General features: G+C 31.5%; 2 protein-coding genes, 1 long non-coding RNA gene and 1 pseudogene across 3 annotated transcripts; 2 read left to right on the top strand and 2 right to left on the bottom strand.

Moving 5' to 3' along the window:
* Window positions 1–408: 408 nt before the first annotated feature.
* LOC119192304 lies at window positions 409–3,937 on the top strand (annotated as a pseudogene).
* A 3,414-nt stretch (window positions 3,938–7,351) lies between these two features.
* LOC115450660 (uncharacterized protein C9orf85 homolog) lies at window positions 7,352–9,319 on the bottom strand. Its single transcript, XM_030178722.2, has 3 exons — window positions 8,843–9,319; window positions 7,851–7,939; window positions 7,352–7,553 (listed from the first exon to the last, which is right to left on the bottom strand). The coding sequence occupies exons 1-3, from the start codon at window positions 9,152–9,154 to the stop codon at window positions 7,370–7,372; spliced, it is 585 nt and encodes a 194-aa protein (XP_030034582.1). The 5' UTR covers window positions 9,155–9,319; the 3' UTR covers window positions 7,352–7,369.
* A 4,263-nt stretch (window positions 9,320–13,582) lies between these two features.
* LOC119192306 (THAP domain-containing protein 2-like) lies at window positions 13,583–17,328 on the bottom strand. The gene is made up of 6 exons (XM_037446127.1): window positions 17,291–17,328; window positions 17,094–17,241; window positions 16,641–16,706; window positions 16,235–16,300; window positions 16,014–16,088; window positions 13,583–15,550 (listed from the first exon to the last, which is right to left on the bottom strand). Exons 1-6 carry the CDS (start codon window positions 17,326–17,328, stop codon window positions 15,482–15,484), a joined length of 462 nt encoding a protein of 153 aa, XP_037302024.1. The 3' UTR covers window positions 13,583–15,481.
* Window positions 17,329–19,300: 1,972 nt separating this feature from the next.
* Window positions 19,301–21,174, top strand: LOC119192305. Its single transcript, XR_005113614.1, has 3 exons — window positions 19,301–19,481; window positions 19,745–19,898; window positions 20,928–21,174. It is a non-coding gene; the product is annotated as an uncharacterized LOC119192305 (long non-coding RNA).
* Window positions 21,175–21,389: the final 215 nt, after the last annotated feature.

Here is a 21,389-nt window from a genome sequence, read left to right on the forward strand (position 1 = left end):
TATTTATTTCCTTTGTTTTCTGATTTGTCATTTTATTTGTTGCTATTCATAAAAAATTAACGTAGGTGTTGTAAGTGTTGTAACAGGTGTACTGTTTCATTGAAAGAAAAGTTCACTTCAAGTATATATTTAGTTAAATATCTAAAATGATGGAGCATAAGCGTAACTTAAGTTATTTTTCACTCTCAAAACTAAAACCAAAGATGTCTCTGTTATTCATATTATAAATTGAATATAATGCGAATTTGGAATATAGGGCAAAACCAATTGCCAATTTTTTTCAAGGACTTACACTGTGTCCTTCAAAAATCCTGAAGGGTGACTACTCAAAGTTTCCTAGCATCGCAGATTTAAAGTATAGTAATCCGAACAGTATAAAATTATACTCACTTTTTATTACATTTGTAGGCACATTTAGAAAAGGCGCTACGTGTTGAAATCGAAGAGAAAATTATGAAAATCGATGCATTGAACACGAAAGTTAAAATTTTACAAAATAACATTGATATAAGTGATGATACAAGTAAAACTGATAAGCTAAACAAGGAGGCAGCACAAAATAATAATGATGTGCAATTAATTAATCTGTCCATTGATAATGAATCCAAAGCGTCAAGTGATGAATCATCTACAACTGAGATTACCAACTTAAACAACAAAATGGAAAAATTGGAACAATTATTAAACAAATACAAAGAATCCCTTAAGAACAGCAAAGAAAAAAATTCACAACTTGCGGCTGAATTACAAATACTGTCCAACGAACTTGAAAATAAAAATAAAGAAGTCGAACAGTTTCAGACGACATCCAAACAGTTGGAAGAAGCAATTCAAAAGATACAAGATTTAAGCAACGAAAACGAAGATCTTCAGAACAAAATCAACACTTATGATTTTGCTAAAACCAAAGAAACGTCCACCTTAGAAATGGACTTACAAAGAGCTAAAGAAGAAATAGCACAATTGCAAAGTAAAATAGAAGTGTTCGGCAAAAGAGAAGAGGAATATGCTATATCACTAGCAGAAAATAAGTTGAGCATACACAAGGAATTAGAGAACAAGGAAGCTGAAATTAAATCCCTTAAGGATAATTTATCTTCTACTCAAAAAGAAATACAGTCATTAAATATTGTAATTAATGATTATAAGATCAATCTGTTATCATTAGAAGAAGAACGATCAAAACTCCTGAATGAAAACAATGAATATAATACAACTAAATCAAAAATAATTGATTTAGAATCACAATTGCAGGAACTTAACAAAAAATACCAATTACAAGAACAAATAAAAACTAAAGCAGATGAGGAATACAAATGTCTTCAACTTCAACTGAAACAAGAAACCGCAGAAAAGTTGGCGATGATTGACAGAAATGGTTACTTAGAAAATAAAAATAAGCATCTAAGTGAAGAAAACGCGAAAAAAAGTTCGCAAATAAGCTCCTTAGAAAATGAACTGCAGTTACTTAAAAACACTAATCACAACGTTAATATAGACGATATTGAAATTAAGAAGCAAGAGATGACCGAAGAATTAGAAATATGGAAATCCAATGTAAACAACTTGAATCAGAAATTCAAGAAGAAAGAACTAATAAAATTGCAATCAGAAATCGAAAAGCTTCTTGCCAACGATGAATTTATTCAGAACCAAAATATTGAATTGCGTGAAACACTTTCTAATTTAAAAATAGCAAATGCTGCATTACAGGATCAAGTTACTGTTAATGATAGATTAAAAATAAGTTTAAAAATGTTGCCTCAATAGTCTCTGGACTACACAATAATATTAATGTTACTTCTACAGAAGCTGTCTTACTCAAGAATCAATTCAATAGCATGTTTTGGATATTGAAAAAGATATCAAAGATATTCTAAGTAATTTTAGTAACAAAGAATTTGAGTTCATAAACAACCAATATGAATCTTTAAAATAGTTAATAATACGTTACAACAAGAGTTACAGAATGAGTCTGAACACAACTCACGGAACACTAAAACGATCGCCTCATTACAAGACGAAATTAACAAATTAAAAGATGACATTTTAAAAATTGATTTGGAAAAAGATTCTGTTAATGAAAGTAAAAAGAATGTTGATAAACTTTACGAAGCCGCTTTAAATGACATTGAATTATTAAAATATGAACAAAAAGACTTGGTTTCTAAAATTCAAGAAAATGCAAATAAATCCAAAATCCTTGAATTTGCTTTAGATGAAGAAAAAGCACATGCCTTATCTGTAATTGAAAATATTACTGTGCTAAATAATGAAAAGAAGAACTTGGAAGAAAAACTTAACACAATTGAGAGTAAAAACAAATGTTTCACTGAAGAAATAGAAAACTTGAAAAAGGAATTGGATGCCAATTTTGATAAATTAGTGATTATAACAAAAGAAAATAAGGAGCTTAAGGAAAAATCAATAATTGCTGAGGATAAAAATAAACATTACTCTGAAGAAATAGAAAAGTTGAAAAACGATCTAGATGATAGTATTGAGAAATATACCACTATAGCAAAAGAAAATAAGAAGCTTAAAGAAAAATCTGAAGAACTAGACCGTACAATATTACATGTTGATAAACTACAGGATAATATTAAATCTTTGTCTGAAGAAAACAATTCATTAAAAAAACAAATAGAAAAGATTGCTGCCAATATAAAAGATCAAGAGGCAGAAATTATTGAATTAAGAAAATCTCATGGAGACATTGAAAATGAAAAAGATCGCCTTAGTGCTATTATAGAAAAACTAGAATCTACAGAAAACAGAAAATCTTTCGTCGACGCATGTGTACAACATACTCAACCTAAAGAAATTATCGATACAAATGAGACAAATCAAAGAATGGTTTCCTCATTATTATCACAAGATAACAATGGAGAAAACGAAAATGAGATAAACGATAATATTACACCTGAAATATACATAACATTAAAAATAAGTATGATGAATTAAGAGACGAAAACAGACGACTTCAATCGGATGTTGAAGGACTTCAAAATATTTGACAAAAATATCAAAGGAGAATAGTGTCTTAAACGATAAACTAAGAGAGTTTATTGCTAGTAGTGAATACTCAACAGAAAATGATATTTCAAATGATATCGCAAATCTAAGAAATGAAGTCCAAACAAGCAGAGACAAAATTGACAATTTGCTGCGTGAAAATAGTCTCTTAATAGAAGAAAATTATGAACTAAAAGATCAGTTACAATCCCAAAACTATTCTAGTGCGACTGAAACTAAAACTATTAATAACAATGACAATGATCTGGAGTTATCTAATATTAAAGAAAAGTACAAGAATTTAGTTCAGACTAATACTAAGGCTGAACAAAAATTGTTAGAATCAGAACAGTTAAACAGATCATTAACCTTTCAAACATGCAACAAACACAAGACAAATATGAAAAATTAAAAATGATTAATGAAAAGTTAGAAAGAAAATTAGATGAAGCTTTAGTAAGTTTAAGGCACTTGCATTCCTTGCAAGAAAATACAGAGTTGGAATATTTAAGAAATATTCTTTATGAATATCTTACTGGTTCTGGGATGCATTCCATTACATTAGCTAAAGTGTTATCAGCAATAGTTAAATTTGATGACTCACAAACTCAACTTGTGCTTCAAAAAGAAAAGGAACGCCAAGGCTTTGTAAGTGTTATTATAATTGATACCCATAGTATTATAATTAAATAAATTTTTCGTTTTTCGTATAGTAATCAAAGCTTTTAATGTTGCAGTTGCGGCAGCTGGGTTTGATATGATATAGATTATTACAAGAACATAATAATCTAATCACCTTGTGACGTAGGCATATTTAGCGAAGCAATTTATTATTGTAAATTTGGAAGATTTAATTATTTTATTTGTAAATTGTTGTGTATAAATTATGTTTATAATATACTTTAATTCATATTCTTCACTAGAAAAATGTTTTGTTTCTCAGTTCTCACCATGACTCAATTATGTTGACAATAGAAGTACTTAGTGATATATAATAAGTCCTTTTAAATTTCTCATGGGGATATATTATTTTTTATATTAAGGTGGTAGCTCAGGTCCATTTTCATACATTTTGTTTCGGCTTTAATCTGGGTAACTAAACAAGTATTGGCAAGTAAAGAATTTAAATTCACGTCTAGTTAGTGATTAGTTCTCGCAGTTGAAGAAAATGTAAAAATAATTAATAATCATGGATATTTCTGCCTTTAAAATTTCGTCATATTAAATTTTAAAGGCCGAAATATCCATGATTATTTTCTAACTCACTAACTAGACGTGAATTTAAATTCTTTACTTGCCAATACTTGTTTAGTTACCCAGATTTAAAAGCCGAAACAAAATGTGAAAATCTTGAGCTACCACCTTAACAGATATTTTGTAATTCTTACATTGTGTCATTATCTGCATATACATCTAGTAGAGGGGACTGTACCTGATTACTATCATACAATATTATTATATTTAAAGGTTACTTAGTACATAATACTAACCACACCCATAAGTATCTAGACATTTCAAGGTTCTTTATTGTTTGGATATCATTTTGATCACTCATCAAAAATAAACCTTCATGTCCTATGCTCATCTAAGGTAAATGTACACTATGCCGGTATAGTACATTATGCCGGGTCATTTTAATTTTGTCGCAAAATAAGAAAGCAGCCTTTAAAATAATGATTTTGTAACCACATCAACTATAGTTTAAATACCACCTAAATAACACGATTTTCCAATTTAAATAAAAATTATAAACGCCGTATCGAGCCTCTTAATGCGTCAGTCGCAAATACACTGGTGCCGTACGTCTCTGTTGTCGGTGAGCGTAAGGGGCAATGTAATTTTCATTAGAATTTCACATAATACCGTTAAGTAAATTTTATATAAATTTGTGAAATAATTGATTAGTAGTTATCAACAATGTTTTATAGCTAATTCGAGTTATTATAAAGCATATTTTTAGAGAAATTGTCACATTTCTGACTACCGTCATAATGTGCATAAAATTAAGGCGGTGAACAATATTGCGTACGTATGCCGCAATACTGGCAAATCAGTCCGAAATGGTTTTGTTTTTTATTTCTTACTGGTGTTAAGTTTCTTTATAAAGTTAATATCAATAAATTTATTGACGAAGGCAGATTATTGTGAGGTAATTGCGGTACATGTTTTTTTTTTGTTTTACCTCTTATAATCGAGTCTGAAATTATTCTTAAGTCAAATTAACGAATTGGCATAGTACGCCATCAACTTTAAATTAATGTTATTTTATTAAATCATAAAAAATACATATTTATATTGATGGTATGCATATAATTTTCATGTGACTTTCTATACTATTAAGAAATTTTATTAAAAATATTAAATTAAATCCATTTTTTTGACGTCCGTAATAAAGTGCACCAGTTTTTCACTCATGTCCTTTATTCTGGTATACCCGGAGTATAATTTGGGAGAAGAAAAACATTAGTTTCTGTGTTTTTATTGCACAAATAATAATAGGGGGATGTTTCGGGTTATTTTTGCATATCATTTAGAGAGTTAATAATTTTACGAAATTATTAACAAATATAATAATTACTTGTAATAACAGTCTGATGTAAAAAATAAATAAATGAAATAAATAATTTCAATAAATATACGCCCGAAACCCTTCAAAAGGCTTTAAAAGAAATTAATGATGGAACTATATCTTTTTACAAAGCTTCCAAAATATGTTAAATTTCTAAAGAAACGCTATATGACAAAGTGCATGAAAAATACAAAAGCAATCGTACGGGGGCTCCAACTGTACTAACCCCGAAAGAGGAATTTCTTATAGTTGAATGGGTTCTAATGATGGCACAAATGGGTTTTCCAGTAACCAAAGATATATTAGAAAGAGTAAAGAAAAGCAATGAATGAAGAACAATTTCTATTTGTTTGTTGATTATTTCAATTTAGGCACTTACCTATATTCCTTTTTGAATTTTGACTTCATTATCTTTCCATTTTTGCATGGAAGTAATTTTAAGAAATGTTTAAAATTGTGACAAACTTTGGATTTTTATTCCATTAATTATAATTATTTTAGTCTATTTAAGTATATACTTGAAGACACTTAATTTTGTTTTTGCTTTCATATAGAAAACGTATGCTTCAACATAGCACGGAATTACGTACGACGTATTCGGGTGAATTTTGTTAGGAGCCAAATTTTCGCACGGAATTAGAGACAAACTCGAGGTGCCGTAAAATATCAACTATTTCTATAAATTAAAGGCTACGACGTTAAATAATGTTCTAAATTCATCTCATAATGACAGTCTTTCGAATAAAACAATTTTCATTCCTATCGCCTTTCTACTTTTTCTGAAAATCATCTTCAAAGTAGCAAATGCCTTAATATACCGTAATATGGTACATTTACCTTGAGTGTTTTTCAAAATAATGTGATGCAATATTTTTTAAATTTTAACCCCCTTATTCATAGACGTTATTTATCTAAGCTCTATCTTTGCCGTGATAACAAGTCTGTTTCTCAGTGCTGATGGCATAGCAGCCTTTACGGTGCGTAGACATAGGGCCATTGTGATTGGCTAATATGGAGATACAACTTGAATCTAGTTGGCTGTCAGATAAACACAGTTGAACAGCAAGCTGTCTGATAAATAAAGCTGAGAAACGGACTTGTTATCACAGCAATGCTCCATCCTTAGATAAATAATGTCTATGAATAAGAGGGTAAATCTTAAATCATTGCAAGTCATAGCATGTTATTTTTACAGTGACCTCTGCCATTTTGTGTATAACTACATATTGCGTATACACATTCTGCCACACTATAAAAGTTTACCACAAATGTTTTTTGATACCATCAAAATTAACTAACAAACAATATTGTGAAAAATCATGAAAATACCTAACACATGAAAAATATTATGGGATTTTCAAGTTTGTAAATTATCAGACCTTGTTTTTTTATATTGCCATATTTGGCTACACTGCTTAAGTGCTCATTTTAATACGCTAGGCCTATGTTTGGCGGTTTACCACTGCACCATTTCATTAAGATATTACACTTGTTGAGCAGTTTTGCACCAGGCCGTTTGCAAACATGTGCATATGTCAGCTGCTGTCAACATACCTGATATTGTTTTCCAGATATAAAATGTCAGAAATCACAAATTTTACATATTCACTTCCCAGTGATAATGAGCCAAGACATTCGCACAGTAAGCAACTCTCTCAAAGAGCATTTATATCACTGGGATAAAAAAAACTTTACAAAAAAATTTGTCAATTATAATTGCTAGCTGACTCCACATCACCAGGGTTCATCTGTTCTAAAGAAACAAGATCAAATAAAATATTTTATTTATTTTACATCACTACCATCATCAGTTGATTGCGACTCAACATCATTAAACTCCTCATCTGAAAACCCATTAAAATCATCATCATCTAAACTCATTTTACCAATGTTTGACAACATATCTTCTATATTTGCCATAATTTCTGGAGAAAGAGTATTATTAGCATCTTGTTGTTTCTTCAATAACCTGAAAGAATAATTAATTAAAAAATTAAACTTTTCAAACATTCATTTTGTGAATTTTTCAATATTTGTTGTCCTAAAATCTAAAATAAACATTAAATATCATTTTTTTTATGGACACTTAGGGAAGAGTTCTGTAATATAGGGCTTGACAAAATTTGCAAAGCATTTTATTTCTTTTGATTGTCACTACAATTACTAAGTACCTCTTGATGCTGTTAAGTTGGCTTGCATAAAATAAATAAGACAGTTGTCTAATAATTACCATGCACACTTTAAATATTATTATAAATAATATTACCTGAGTATGGTGCGACGCTTTCTCTCAGACAAACTTTTAAGTTTCTCCTTAATATCTACATTAATTTCTTCTTCTAGTGTTTCTTCATGCTGAAAATTATGTGGACCACATTAAACATCCAATATAGTACATAGTGAAAATTATTACCATCTTACAAATTGAATTATGAAAGGAAACAATTGAGATAAATGTTTATTAGAAGTAAACACATAAATTGGCTAAACTGATTTTGGATCAAATTAATTCATGAAGAGATATACTAGAAATTGTTTTTCTACAGGCAGTACCCCAAGCAATACTTGGTTAACACTGTAAAATGTGGTGATTAGATATTATTGAGTGAATAGAAACATTTTTGATGGTTTCATTAGGTATATAAATTCTAACTGGGAAATAAATTGAATGTATGCAATTCACTATTTAATACAGTGTAAACCTTTATCTGAAACCATGTCCTGTTGTGTTATTTATTACCGATGTATTTACTTTAATAGAATTATAGCCAATTTAAGAAGATTGTAACCTTTTTCTATAAATTGGTTTATAAAGCTAATAAATACTTTGTTCCCTTTAATTTCTTACATACATAATATTGAATAAGAGTTGGGTAAATGTTTTAAATAAAATGAATTGGAGCTGGGGTCATGAATGGGTTCGGAGTAGAAAGGGGAGTCCATACAACTATATCCCTGCAGAAAGACATATTTTTATTAAATTTAAAGTTTAAGGAGACATCTGGGGTGAGAATTGGAGGTAAGTTTATTTTCTAAGTAATAACAAAATCACCTTAACTTACTGTAATTGATTTAGTTTTGTTCACTAAAGGAGCTTTTAAGAAGTTATAAAAATTCACCTTAACTTTCTGCGATCTGATTAACTTTTGACACCGAAAGAGTTTTTGGGAGATAAAAAAAAATAACCTTTTTTAACCTATAAAGTTTGTTTAAGAGCAACCCTAAGAACAAAAAATAAAAGTTTTTATAGGTACTCACATCCACTGATTTACAACATTTAGCACATATGTTTTTTTGTGTTGAACAACATTTGCACAGTACATGGTATGCATACTTCACAGTTTTCTGTGAGCATGTGACGCATTTCCTTGGGGCTGTTAGGGGTTTATATTTTTTATATTTGATTTTCCAATCAATAATTTCTTTGCAACGTTTGCATACACCAGTTATTTCAAGTGAATTTATAATTTTTGTCTTCTTGCTTGTATCATGTAAGTCATTTTTGAAGGCAGTTCTATTTTGATGTTTCTGTGGTCTCGTCCTATTAGAACTTCCTCGCGATGTACTCATGATAACCAAGATTCAATAATCACTAAAGAATAGGACAAATAAACACGTTTACCCTTTGTCCTATCAATGTAAATTTAATTTAAAAAGCTTTTACATTGAAGAATTACAAAGAACAATTTGACGAGCACGCAAGCAGCGTCAAAGAGAATTATAATATAAGCAGCGTGCAGTGTTGCCAGGGCCTCTGAGTCGTAAGTTACGTTTCGTTTCCTGAAATGTTACATTTTACTGCAAAAGTTACATTATTGTTTTTTAATTTACGCGTTTTTGGCAATCATTTCTGTAGCTACGAAACCGCGGGGACTCGTAAAGTAGAAAATGTGCGCGCGCACACTCAAGCAAAATCAAGTTTTAGCATATGCAAGATACGTTTCATTTTGTCATGGCGAGCCATCCTAGGTGTGATATGGAGTGGAATACTTTTTAGACCCGCCAGTTTTAGGTGCGTTCAATTTGTATGTGTTGAATAGAAATGCGTTCGTAAACTGTTTACAATAAATAATTTATATTACAAATCTCGTTGTTCCAAAAGTTACGAAAATTGCCTTAAATATAAAAATTACTTACATGTTACGCGAGGGGGTCAAAAATAACGAGAAATGTAAGAAATGTAACCTTCTGGCAACACTGGCAGCGTGTAGCAGCTGTCAATTGTCATCAATTGTCATTGTGGTCATTGTATCAAGCTCAGAACAATGACAAAGTAGCACTATGACATTTGAGTGTACTCAATCTTAGACAGCAAGACATTTAATTGTGTTGCGATCCCTTCTGTCGTCTTATCGATATGGATAGATGCTTTGTCTATCGGCTATGGTAAATCTACAAATCTGCAAAAATAAACACTTTTCGGTCAGTCAACTACAAACCGTTGCAATTTGCTATTTTAGATAAAGGCTAAAAAAAAAGATATCAAAAGCCTAATTTGATATTCAAGTACCAAATGAAGTCTGGGTATATAAAAGCACTCGTTAAGAAGCTGTTAAGTTACAATAAACTAACAAACAAGAAATTGGCCGGAATTTCGTTATGGAGAAAACCAGTACGCCTTCTGTTCTTTTCTGACTTTCTTGGGGATTAAAGGATACCCAAGAGGTGTGATTTGACAGAAGCTACTAAAATGGGACGGTAAAATTAAAACACAGCGGTATCATTCATGTCACATATGTTTGATAACTTATTTCAATGTTAATAAAACTTTGTCGAAATGCTAAGAGCAAACACGGTGCTGTTTTTTCAATGCCAATTGGGACGAGCTATGGCAACGGTCCATTTTGCCTCACAGCATCATCTGTGGAGAATCTGCAATGAAACACATTGTATGAAACACACTATGAAAATCAGATAGTTTCCTCGACTTCAGCCTTCGCGCACGGTTTCCAAGTGGCTTTTACCACTACACCACCGTACATTGAAAGTAAAAGGCAATTTATGCAAAATAGTAAACTACAATATACTAACATCTATGTTATCGACAGAATATGCAGCACAACACTATTGAACACAACTACGTAACGAATGGCCGACAGCAGATTATAATATGACTACAGCATAATCTATCTATACTATTATATAAAGCTGAAGAGTTTGTTTGTTTGTTTGTTTGTTTGAACGCGCTAATCTCAGGAACTACTGATCCAAACTGAAAAATTCTTTTTGCGTTGGATAGCCCTTTGTTTGTGGAGTGCTATAGGCTATATATCATCACGCTATACCCAATAGGAGCAGAGCAGTAATGGCCAATCTCAGGAACTACCGGTCCAAACTGAAAAATTCTTTTTGCGTTGGATAGCCCTTTGTTCGTGGAGTGCTACAGGCTATATATCATCACGCTATACCCAATAGGAGCGGAGCAGTAATGGCTAATCTCAGGAACTACCGGTCCAAACTGAATAAATATTTTTGCGTTGGATAGCCCTTTGTTCGTGGAGTGCTATAAGCTATATATCATCACGCTATACCCAATAGGAGCGGAGCAGTAATGACTAATCTCGGGAACTACCGGTCCAAACTGAAAAAATCTTTTTGCGTTGGATAGCCCTTTGTTCGTGGAGCGCTATAGGCTATATATCATCACGCTATACCCAATAAGAGCGGAGCAGTAATGGCTAATCTCAGAAACTACCTATTCGAACTGAAAAAATATTTTTGTGTTGAATAGCCCTTTGTATGTGGAGTGCTCTAAGTTATATATCATCACGCTATGACCAATAGGAGCAGGGCAGTAATGAAACATGTTGCAAAACGGGGACAATTTATTAGTTTTGAGAGCGTCCGTGCGCTGCGTAAACGGTTAAAGTTATGCAACAATGATGTATGACAGGATTGTTCCTCTTAAAAGTTCTAAAAATATATTATAAAACAAAGTCCCCGCTGCATCCGTCTGCGTAAACGTGTTAAACGCAAAACTACCCAACGTATTAAGATGAAATTTGGTATGGAGACAGTTTGAGACCCTGGGAAGAACATAGGCTCCCGGGAAACTACTACTTTTATAACGGAAAACTTTAGCCTGGAAAACTTTATAACGCGGGCGGAGCCGCGGGCAAAAGCTAGTTCTATTATATAAAGCTGAAGAGTTTGTTTGTTTGTTTGTTTGTTTGTTTGTTTGTTTGAACGCGCTAATCTCAGGAACTACCGGTCCAAATCAAAAATTCTTTTTGCGTTGGATAGCCCTTTGTTCGTGGAGTGCTATAGGCTATATATCATCACGCTATACCCAATAGGAGCGGAGCAGTAATGGCTCATCTTAGGAAATACCGGTCCAAACTGAAAAATTCTTTTTGCGTTGGATAGCCCTTTGTTCGTGGAGTGCTATAGGCTATATATCATCACGCTATACCCAATAGGAGCGGAGCAGTAATGGCTCATCTCAGGAAATACCGGTCCAAACTGAAAAATTATTTTTGCGTTGGATAGCTCTTTGTTCGTGGAGTGCTATAGGCTATATATCATCACGCTATACCCAATAGGAGCGGAGCAGTAATGGCTAATCTCAGGAACTACCGGTCCAAACTGAAAAATTCTTTTGCGTTGGATAGCCCTTTATTCCTGGAGTACTATAGGCTATATATCATCACGCTATACCCAATAGGAGCGGAGCAGTAATGGCTAATCTCAGGAACTACCGGTCCAAACTGAAAAAATCTTTTTGCGTTGGATAGCCCTTTGTTCCTGGAGTGCTATAGGCTATATATCATCACGCTATGACCAATAGGAGCGGAGCAGTTATGAAACATGTTGCAAAAACGGAGAAAATTATTAGTTTTGAGAGCTTCCGTTGCCTGCGCTGCGTAAACGGTTAAAGTTATGCAACAATGATGTATGACGGGATTGTTCCTCTTAAAAAGTTCTAAAAAATATATTATAAAAACAAAAGTCCCCCGCTGCATCTGTCTGGCTGAACGTGTTAAACTCAAAACTACCCAACGTATTAAGATGAAATTTGATATGGAGATAGTTTGAGACCCTGGGAAGAACATAGGCTCCCGGGAAACTACTACTTTTATAACGGAAAACTTTAGCCTGAAATACTTTATAACGCGGGCGGAGCCGCGGGCAAAAGCTATAAAGTATAATTAGTAACACTTTTTGCACTTATGTACAGGGTTTAAGCAAATATATTAGGTTTTTTGTTTACTCACCGATGGAAGCTGATGATTTCAGTTTCATTTTCTTTACGAGAAGAATGAGATTTACACCCCACAATAACGCAGGCTATTGTTTGTTCCTAGGGCTATATTTTACTTAAACAGCACTGTGTATTTATTAAATTAACAACAAAAATATTACACGACATGAAGCCACTTTTGAAAAGCACGCGCTGAAGTATAACGTAACTAAATTGTGTGGGCGCGTTTGTGACATTGTTTTGAGGTTGGCAAGTTGGAACATTTGACATTTTATTTGCTTTTTAATTCGGCATCATAAAGAGGACCAAAGGTAACCATTTGATTATTATAAAGTGTACGCAAGCCGTCCTTAGCAACATAATATTTATCTCGTTCTTTTCAACGGTTTTGGCCTATTTGAAAAAATAGGATAAGTATATGAGGGTAATTTAGATTCCTTCTATGCTTGTTCTTGTTCAGAGTGATAAATAAGCCTAAAAAAATACATATGAATGTACAGGCAGGTACACGTTTAAAGTAATCATTATATTATAATTTCATATTTTTTTATTGCACAGGGAAGTTTTGGAGTTGGGGTAGTAAAAGTACCTCACATCTTAAACGCTGTGGCTATTAGATTTTTTTCTTAGGAGATTGACTATCATCATTTTTTAATATATTCACAGATCAAATACAAAATTAAAGCTCTATGACTAAAACAGGTTGATCGTTAGATATTTTTATTTCATATTTTAATTTATTTCATGGATAAATTTCATGATTGGATTGGGTATGTGTCAAGTAATATACACGTAGATAAGATAAAATAAATGTTTATTAATAATTATTATTTTTTTTAAACAAATTATCTATGTCAAATAAATTCTAGACGACACTCTTTCTGCACTTTTCTTTCCAGAGTATTTAAACCACAAACCAATATATTTATTTATTATTGTTTTAAAAGCAGTTTGTATGACTATTGTTCTCTAAATCATTAAATACTAAAACATTCGCATATTCAAAATTGTCTATTAAAAAAATTTAAATATATGCAGAGTAATTTTCAACTTTAGTTCCTGACTTTAATTGTGGTTTGATGTTTTTTCTGTGTCTCTTACAATTTTAATACACAACGTAAGGTATATGTCAATATGCCCCCTTGGTTTTACTTTTATCAAACGTTAACGTTAAGTAATAATCTTAGATAGTGATGTTGTCTTCGGGAATTGCGACAAAGCTATTCCTAACAGTCAAATTATTTATATTTTTTGACATATTTTACTTGAACAATTTCATATATGAATTTGATCAAGAAGTATACAACTACCTACGCCATTATATCCGTTTTGCGCTCTGATCAATTTTATTTTATAAGCCGCTTAAATTGTACCGCATTTGGGCCATTGTTATAGCCACCTTTGGACCTAATAGCAGAAAAAAACATTTCTAGGTGATCTTGTGATATTTTATATAATGGCAAATATTTTAACACCTTCTGAAACTAAAAATTTTAATAAATTTAGGACACCGTTCATGAGTACCAAAAGACTTATAAATCCAGTTTTTCTGCGTGATGTTATAATACATATATTGCCCGGAAGCTAGATTTAAATTTCTTACATAATGTTCAGCCTAGCTAAATAAATTAGTTATTCTTCCGATATTCTGAGCACATACGTAGTGTGTTCAAAAGTATCGCGAATTTTGTGTATTTTAAAAAATTATTTATTTATTCGTGAATATCTATTTTGTCCCCTTCAAAGTAATCCCCCTGGGATATTATACACTAGTGCCAACGTTTTTTTCGAATCTTCGAAGCAGTTCAAAAAAACATTTTTTTGTGTCTTGTTCAGCTCCTCCTTCGATGCCGTCTTTATCTCGTCAATCGGGGTGTAGCGTCGTCCTTTCATGGGCCTCTTCAGTTTCGGGAACAAGAAAAAGTCACAGGGTGGCTGCGGTATCATTAGTGTGTTGTTTTGGCCAAGAAGTCGCGTATAAGCAGCGATGTGTGAGCAGGGGCGTTATCGAAATTGAGAAATTTTGGTACGAATTTTGCGGCGACCCGTCTCATGCCCTAATTATCGATTAAAATCGAATGGCACGAGCCAATCGATATGCCTAGGTCCTCGGCAATTTCTCTAACGGTGATTCGACGGTTGGCCAATACCATTTTCTTCACTTCATCAATTTTTCGTCTATTGTTGAAGTGCTCGGGCGTCCGGCACGCTCTTCGTCGTTCACATCTTCTCGGCTTTCTGAAAACATTTTGTACCACCGATAAACGTTGCTTTTGTCCAAAGTAGCTTCTCCGTATGCCACAGTCAACATTCGGAATGCATCCGCGCACTTAATATCGTTTTTCACACAAAATTTGATACAGGTTCTTTGTTCCATTTTTGAATAGGTAAAAATCTAAGACGAACCAAAACACGTGCAAGCAAAGCAGCTGTCAACAATTAACTGAACATTCAAAATGGCCGAACTTGTCAGCATAAGTGAAACGCGAAACGCGAACTTCCGTATTTCTTCTGCGTACTTTTTTGGTACTGACCGGTTTTGGTTCTCAATATTTGCCTTTGCAAAAACTCTTTTGGTCCTGCACAATCCTTTACCAACGACTACGCTTCATCATTAATAAAGCTTTTATTTTTTAATGTTGTTATATCACATCGCAAATTAAAAATTTTATTTGATTGTCTTTTAACTTTTTCTTTTAGTCTCTTGATTTGTTTTGTTGCATCTTGATTTTGTCCTTCATTTTTTGAATAATGACTGTTGAGACCTGAAAGCAAAAGCTTTCATCAACAATGTAGTACATCATGACTTTTATCTTTTTCCACCTATCCTTATTCTGTACATTAATAAATTTGGCTTAGTTATGACCCTGCGGCTGCGTAATTTGAACCCACTGTTAGGTATTTAGTCTCAGACACATCTTATTTATACAATAATAGAAAAATACGAACAATTTTGCTTAAGCAACGAATCAAATTCATTAATTCGGCCATTGTCCATATCGCCACCACTAGAAATGAATAAAGCCGGTATAATTATGCCGACTGACGAGATTAAATCATTTCTCGTCAATCTATATAATCTGGATGCCACTATATTTACCATCAGATGCAGTAGTCACTTTGCTGTGCCCGTATAAAAAGAATACATGATAAATACATTAATAATTGTAGTTACAATTACATAATATTACAACATTTAATAATTAAGTTATTCAATCGGTAAATCACCTGCTGTGTGCTTGATGACGCATATGAGTGATCCCATTTAATGTTATGTGTTGTTGAAGAAAATACGTTTCCTTTCTAAAACAAAACATACTATTATTACACATATTTTATATTGGTTCCAAAAAAACATTAAAATAATCATTGATTTTTTAAATTTTATTTTTACATTTTTATTGTAGATATACTAAAAATTAAATAGTTGTTATTAACAAAAAGATTACCAATTGTAAAGGGTATTCCTTAGATGTACTTGCTTGAGAATTTAATTCATCCACTGCAATTACATGCTAGAAATAAAAATAAATGTATTTACATTATTAAAATATAAACAAAATAAAGAATAAAATAATTTACATATTGCGATGTTTTATGTTAGTGTAATATTTTAAGGAGTACACTATAATATAATGAACACAAAATATTAAATATCATTGGAAGTGTAATCGACACTGAAAATATTAATATTATAATGTACTACATAAACAAGTTATATTGCTAAAAATATACTAAAACTTTTCAATTATCATTTTTATTTTAAACAGTAAAATAAAGTTAGGTTCTACCATAACATAAATATAAGAAAAACTAAAACTGATTTATAAGTAACAATTGTTAAGAAGGTAGTACCTGTTGTGACAAACATCCAGTTGTGTTTAATTCATTTTGTTCATATATATGTTGCCCAATTCCTTGCTAAAAATTTGAGTTATATATTAGGATATTTAATACATAATAAAAGGAATGAGATACTGTAGCCAGAATTTATTTGGTTGGTATTATTTTATAATAAATTATTATGCTCTTTGATCAAGGAACATAACTATGTCTCAACAAAACTAAAATAAACGAGCGTAAAATGACGGTTAAGATAATCAATTATAATAATTATTGGCAATAACAACAATATAATTATGTATTTATTCCCGTGCATGCAAAAGATTATGGAATCATTAAACTGCCAATTGTAAAATATATCTTTTATTTCATCTTGCATAACTAATGAAACATAAAATAAACAACAGTAACATTACTAATAATACTATTAGGTGAATTATAATACTCATTACTATTTTTACTTACCGGGAATATTGTTGGAAAACAGTTATCTTTCACTCGCGGTACTTTTAAAGTGTGATTGATGCAATTCTCCTCAAAATGCAAAGAACAAATATATGAATTTGATGTAGGATTCCAATCACGTCGCCCAATATTCTCAATCCAATTCGCCCTGGCTTTTTAATTTTTTGGGTAATCTAAAAAATATTTCAAAATTTCACTTAGTTTGTCGTTCTGTATAAAACAATATCTCTAACATTCTTTGAAAGATAAAAACTTTAACTGATAGACGTGCGTCTGTTAAAATATCGATATCAATAATTTTCAAAGTAATCCACGCATTCCTAAGCTTCTGTGTAAATAAACATAATGATTTTAATGTATATAAATCACGCCTAATAGCGTCCAAAGCTTATCAAACCAGATCCACTTATAATTTTAAATGATAAAAACAGAGAAAATTCGGTAAAAATTACGTAAAAGAACTATGAAAAGATATTTTGGGGTCGTTCTTGCGTGAATTCGATTTACATCCTTTCACACAACACTGAGTCATTTCTAAAACTTAACAAGTAAACTAATAAACAAACTGGACAATTGAAAATAATACTATATTACGTTAAATTCAATATTATGAAAATTTGGTTACATTGTTTGACAAGCGCTGACAAGGTTGCAATTAATGGCGTCTTCTGCTGCGAGGCGGTCCCAGTGTGGTGAGGAAACGAAATATTGCCATATTTGAAGAAAGCAGCTATTTTTGTCTTTTGTTGCGTGCATAAGAAGCTTTATATATATATATTCTGCGTCGATTTCCCTAACAAAACTTGTTTATATAGCTATTAGCTAACTTTTGAGGCCTGTCCTCTTTATTATTTTGTCCTTGGCCAAGTTTAGCAAGGGATGGACAGTTTGTGATATTGGTGATATGGTGCTTAGGTCAGAGTTTCCTAAGAAAGACTATGTATCTTAATACCGTTACATAGTTTAGTTTTGGTTGACAAAACTTTAGGTAACATCTAGTACCAGCATAATAGACCTAAAATCTAGAAAGTATGTTGGTAACTTATAAGATTGCCGGCAGCCGATGGCGTAGTGGGGGCAAGTTGATATGGAGAATGAGAAAAGTATGAATCGTAGGTAAAGTCGAGAGCACATGTTTCTCCCCATTCCCCTCTCGTGTTAACAATAATAGAGCAGAGCGTAATTGACCGTATCGAATATTAGGAATGGAATTAGTGAATTCATTCGAGTTTTAGAACCTCCATCAGCTACCCCCCTTGGCGACGCCTTTGGTTGGCTATCATGATAGCTGACAATGGGCCGCCATTATTGACGCTAGATTTGTTATTGTTGGACTTTATTAGCTAATTCTTATAATTGCGATTTTGTTCAATAATAACATTTTTTATTTTTCTGCTTATTACGTAAAGTTGAGCCTGCTCCTCTGTTTCGTATATATTTTTCTTTAAGGAATTTGTGTCGGGTGTGTTTGCGAAATAGTGACTCTTATTATTCCGAGGTATTGAATCCAATTTTATTTTATATTTGTATATTTTATTTATTTTGTCTGCTACAATAGAGAAAAGAACTAATCAAAAAACAGCATTTGCAAAATCTATAAATTTATCTTTACAATGTTTATAATCATAGTAATTGTTAATTGGACGGAAAAATATTATATTTGTAAGGTATCATACTGTTCAATTTCTTAAAATTGGAAATAAATAACGAAAAGTTGGACTGTTATGATGTTTTTAGTAAGGGACCTAAATACAGTATACAATTTACACATAAGAAATTCGCGTAACACTATTGTTTATTTTGTAATAATAATTTGTTATTAAATAAAGGGAATTAATTGTGGCCGTTTTACTTTTAATATTCCAAAACATAAATAAAATCATAATTTATACTTGTGTAAGATTTATGGTCAGCAATTTTTATGGATATAAAATTATCGATCGAGGGACTTCCGGAGAGGAGATTAATAGAAAGTTAGCATCCTTGCCTCATATTTATGCGTAATGTTGGTATATAAATTTACCTTAACTAATCTCATATATGTTGCGTATTCAAGATAGGCTAGTGCTGCCCCTTCTTATGTAGAATATTGTTTAGTCTATGGTTGTAACTAGAAACAATTTGTCAAATGTCTTCCGTAAAATCTGGTAAAATTAAAACGCAAGTCGTGTATCAAGATCGAATTTATTCCTTTATTTACTTTTAGGCTAAAGCTAATGTAGTATTACATTAACTTTGCTTTACATTTCAAATTGAGATTCGCTGCAAACATAGAATAAAATTCATAGTGATAATTTGAGTAGTCTGAAGAACATTTTTGAATATTTAAGAAGAGGTTGCTTCACAAGTTTTACTTCACCATTGTATCTGCTACTACATGCATGTGTGGTCAGTACTCAGTACACTAAAAATTCAAATAAATCATGACCATATCAACAAGAACTCTCGTACAAATTGCTGGATGGGGAGGTGTTGTAGTTGGTACCACCGGAATATACTTACAATACCGTTTAATTGATAACGTGCGAAGCTACGATTACTATAAGAATGCATTGAAAAAGTTACGGGCTCATGCAGGCGCTGTTCATTACTTAGGAGAACCCATTAAAGATAAAGGTTCAAATTAACTGACAAGGAAAATAATTTTTCAGATGGCAAAGATGCTAGATTCCGTATACCAGTAACTGGCCCTAAGGATAAAGGTGTTTATTATTTTTGGGCAGTGAGAGAAAATAACGAGTGGACAATCACTAGAGCTGAGTTAGAATTAAAGTCAAAACCAGAAGCTAGACTCATTATTGTAATGTAAGGCGGCAAATAATTGAATAATATACAAGTAGCAATCAATATTAGAAATATTATGGAAAATAATATTGTATTAAGTTTGTAATATATTTATGTGTTGGACTAATATATTTTATTTATGATCCTAAGTCTTTATACAAAAGGAATATAAAATTAAACTTAATAATTAATTACTTTATGAAATCTTAAAACCTTTATGCAGAGCTGGATTATCTCTTAGGCAGATTTGATAAATGTCAAAGGTCTCAAGATCAGCTAAGCGGTGCTGCACATAAAAAAAAATGTTTCCTATAGTGAAAATTCTATTTTAAGTTATGTGTTAACAAATCCTTAATGACTACTATTATTTTGATTTGTTTTATATTTCATGGTTTTGTTTCAATCTTAAATTATGGATGACATTCATAGGTGTATACATCAATAGCATTTATTATAAAAAAATGTGCTGTAGATTTTTATTATACTGATGCTTGAGCGGCAATCATATCTAAGTGACAATCAATAAACTTTTAAGTAAAACAATTTAAAGTTTTCATTTTAGTAGAAATTTCATAACAATTCAATTATTTACTTTCTTCTTAAATAAAGTCTACTAAGCAAAAAAAAATCATTGCTTTTTTTAACACAGGCCCATCTCTAAAATGATTAGTTATGCTCATTATGAGGTTCTAAACTGTGTTTATTTTTATGCAGCAACTTTAATGTCAACTTAACAGAATTAATAAATTACTGAAGAATTAACTTAATAGAATGTGAAATAAACACTTTACAACTTGATGTATGTTTTTCTATGTTTGTTGGTTCTGTTAAGGTTAGTAATTGTCAAATTCCCCTCATTGGATTGAAAAAGTTATTACTGAACAACAGGAATATTTATTCAGAGTAATATTAAGTGTTTTTTTATCAACATAGGCACATGAATAAAGACAATATTTTTGATTATTATTTGTAAACAATACATTTTTACTTCATAGTAAAAACGAATATGTATATATTAGAGAAATATGATTTTCCGTTTTGTATTTTCAGTAATAAGCTGAGAAGTTGATATCAAAAATGTTCATTGGAAATGCTAAAGAAAAGTTTAATTTTCATAACACCCTACTGTGTATAGTTAAAGGTTTACAAAACAAAAATATCACATTAGATCTGCGAAACGATGCCTACGTATGTGGCACAATTGAAACTGTTGATGGGTGAGTCAATATTTTTCTCTACATTCTGTAGGGTTAAGGAGACTTGATTATGTGTAGATATATTACATAATTAAATCTAGTAACCCTAAGGATATGTCGATTCGAATGGATAGAAGTGTAGAAATACCGAATTTAAATAAAGATTAATTGAAGTTTATTTTATTTATTTTTATTAATTTCTTATAAAATATAGGGCAATATGCATGTAGTTTAATTCTACACATAGAGATATCCTCCATCAACCTGCTTCTGTTGCATTGGTATGCGGTTCCTGTTGAACGCCATTCAGTACAAT

This window comes from Manduca sexta, unplaced genomic scaffold (assembly GCF_014839805.1).
Source record: "Manduca sexta isolate Smith_Timp_Sample1 unplaced genomic scaffold, JHU_Msex_v1.0 HiC_scaffold_2593, whole genome shotgun sequence".
Classification (NCBI taxonomy): domain Eukaryota; kingdom Metazoa; phylum Arthropoda; class Insecta; order Lepidoptera; family Sphingidae; genus Manduca; species Manduca sexta.

Bases quoted from the DNA above. Each gene is read 5' to 3' on its own strand.
- LOC115450660 (XM_030178722.2), bottom strand. From the start codon at position 9,154: ATGAGTACATCGCGAGGAAGTTCTAATAGGACGAGACCACAGAAACAT. The intron at 7,940-8,842 runs GTGAGTACCTAT...CATAATTTTCAG, and splicing joins AATGTTGTAAATCAGTGGAT to CATGAAGAAACACTAGAAGA. The intron at 7,554-7,850 runs GTAATATTATTT...TTATTCTTTCAG, and splicing joins AAGCGTCGCACCATACTCAG to GTTATTGAAGAAACAACAAG.
- LOC119192306 (XM_037446127.1), bottom strand. From the start codon at position 17,328: ATGTTAGAGATATTGTTTTATACAGAACGACAAACTAA. The intron at 17,242-17,290 runs GTGAAATTTTGA...TTAAAAAGCCAG, and splicing joins TATACAGAACGACAAACTAA to GGCGAATTGGATTGAGAATA. The intron at 16,707-17,093 runs GTAAGTAAAAAT...TCAAATTTTTAG, and splicing joins GTTTTCCAACAATATTCCCG to CAAGGAATTGGGCAACATAT.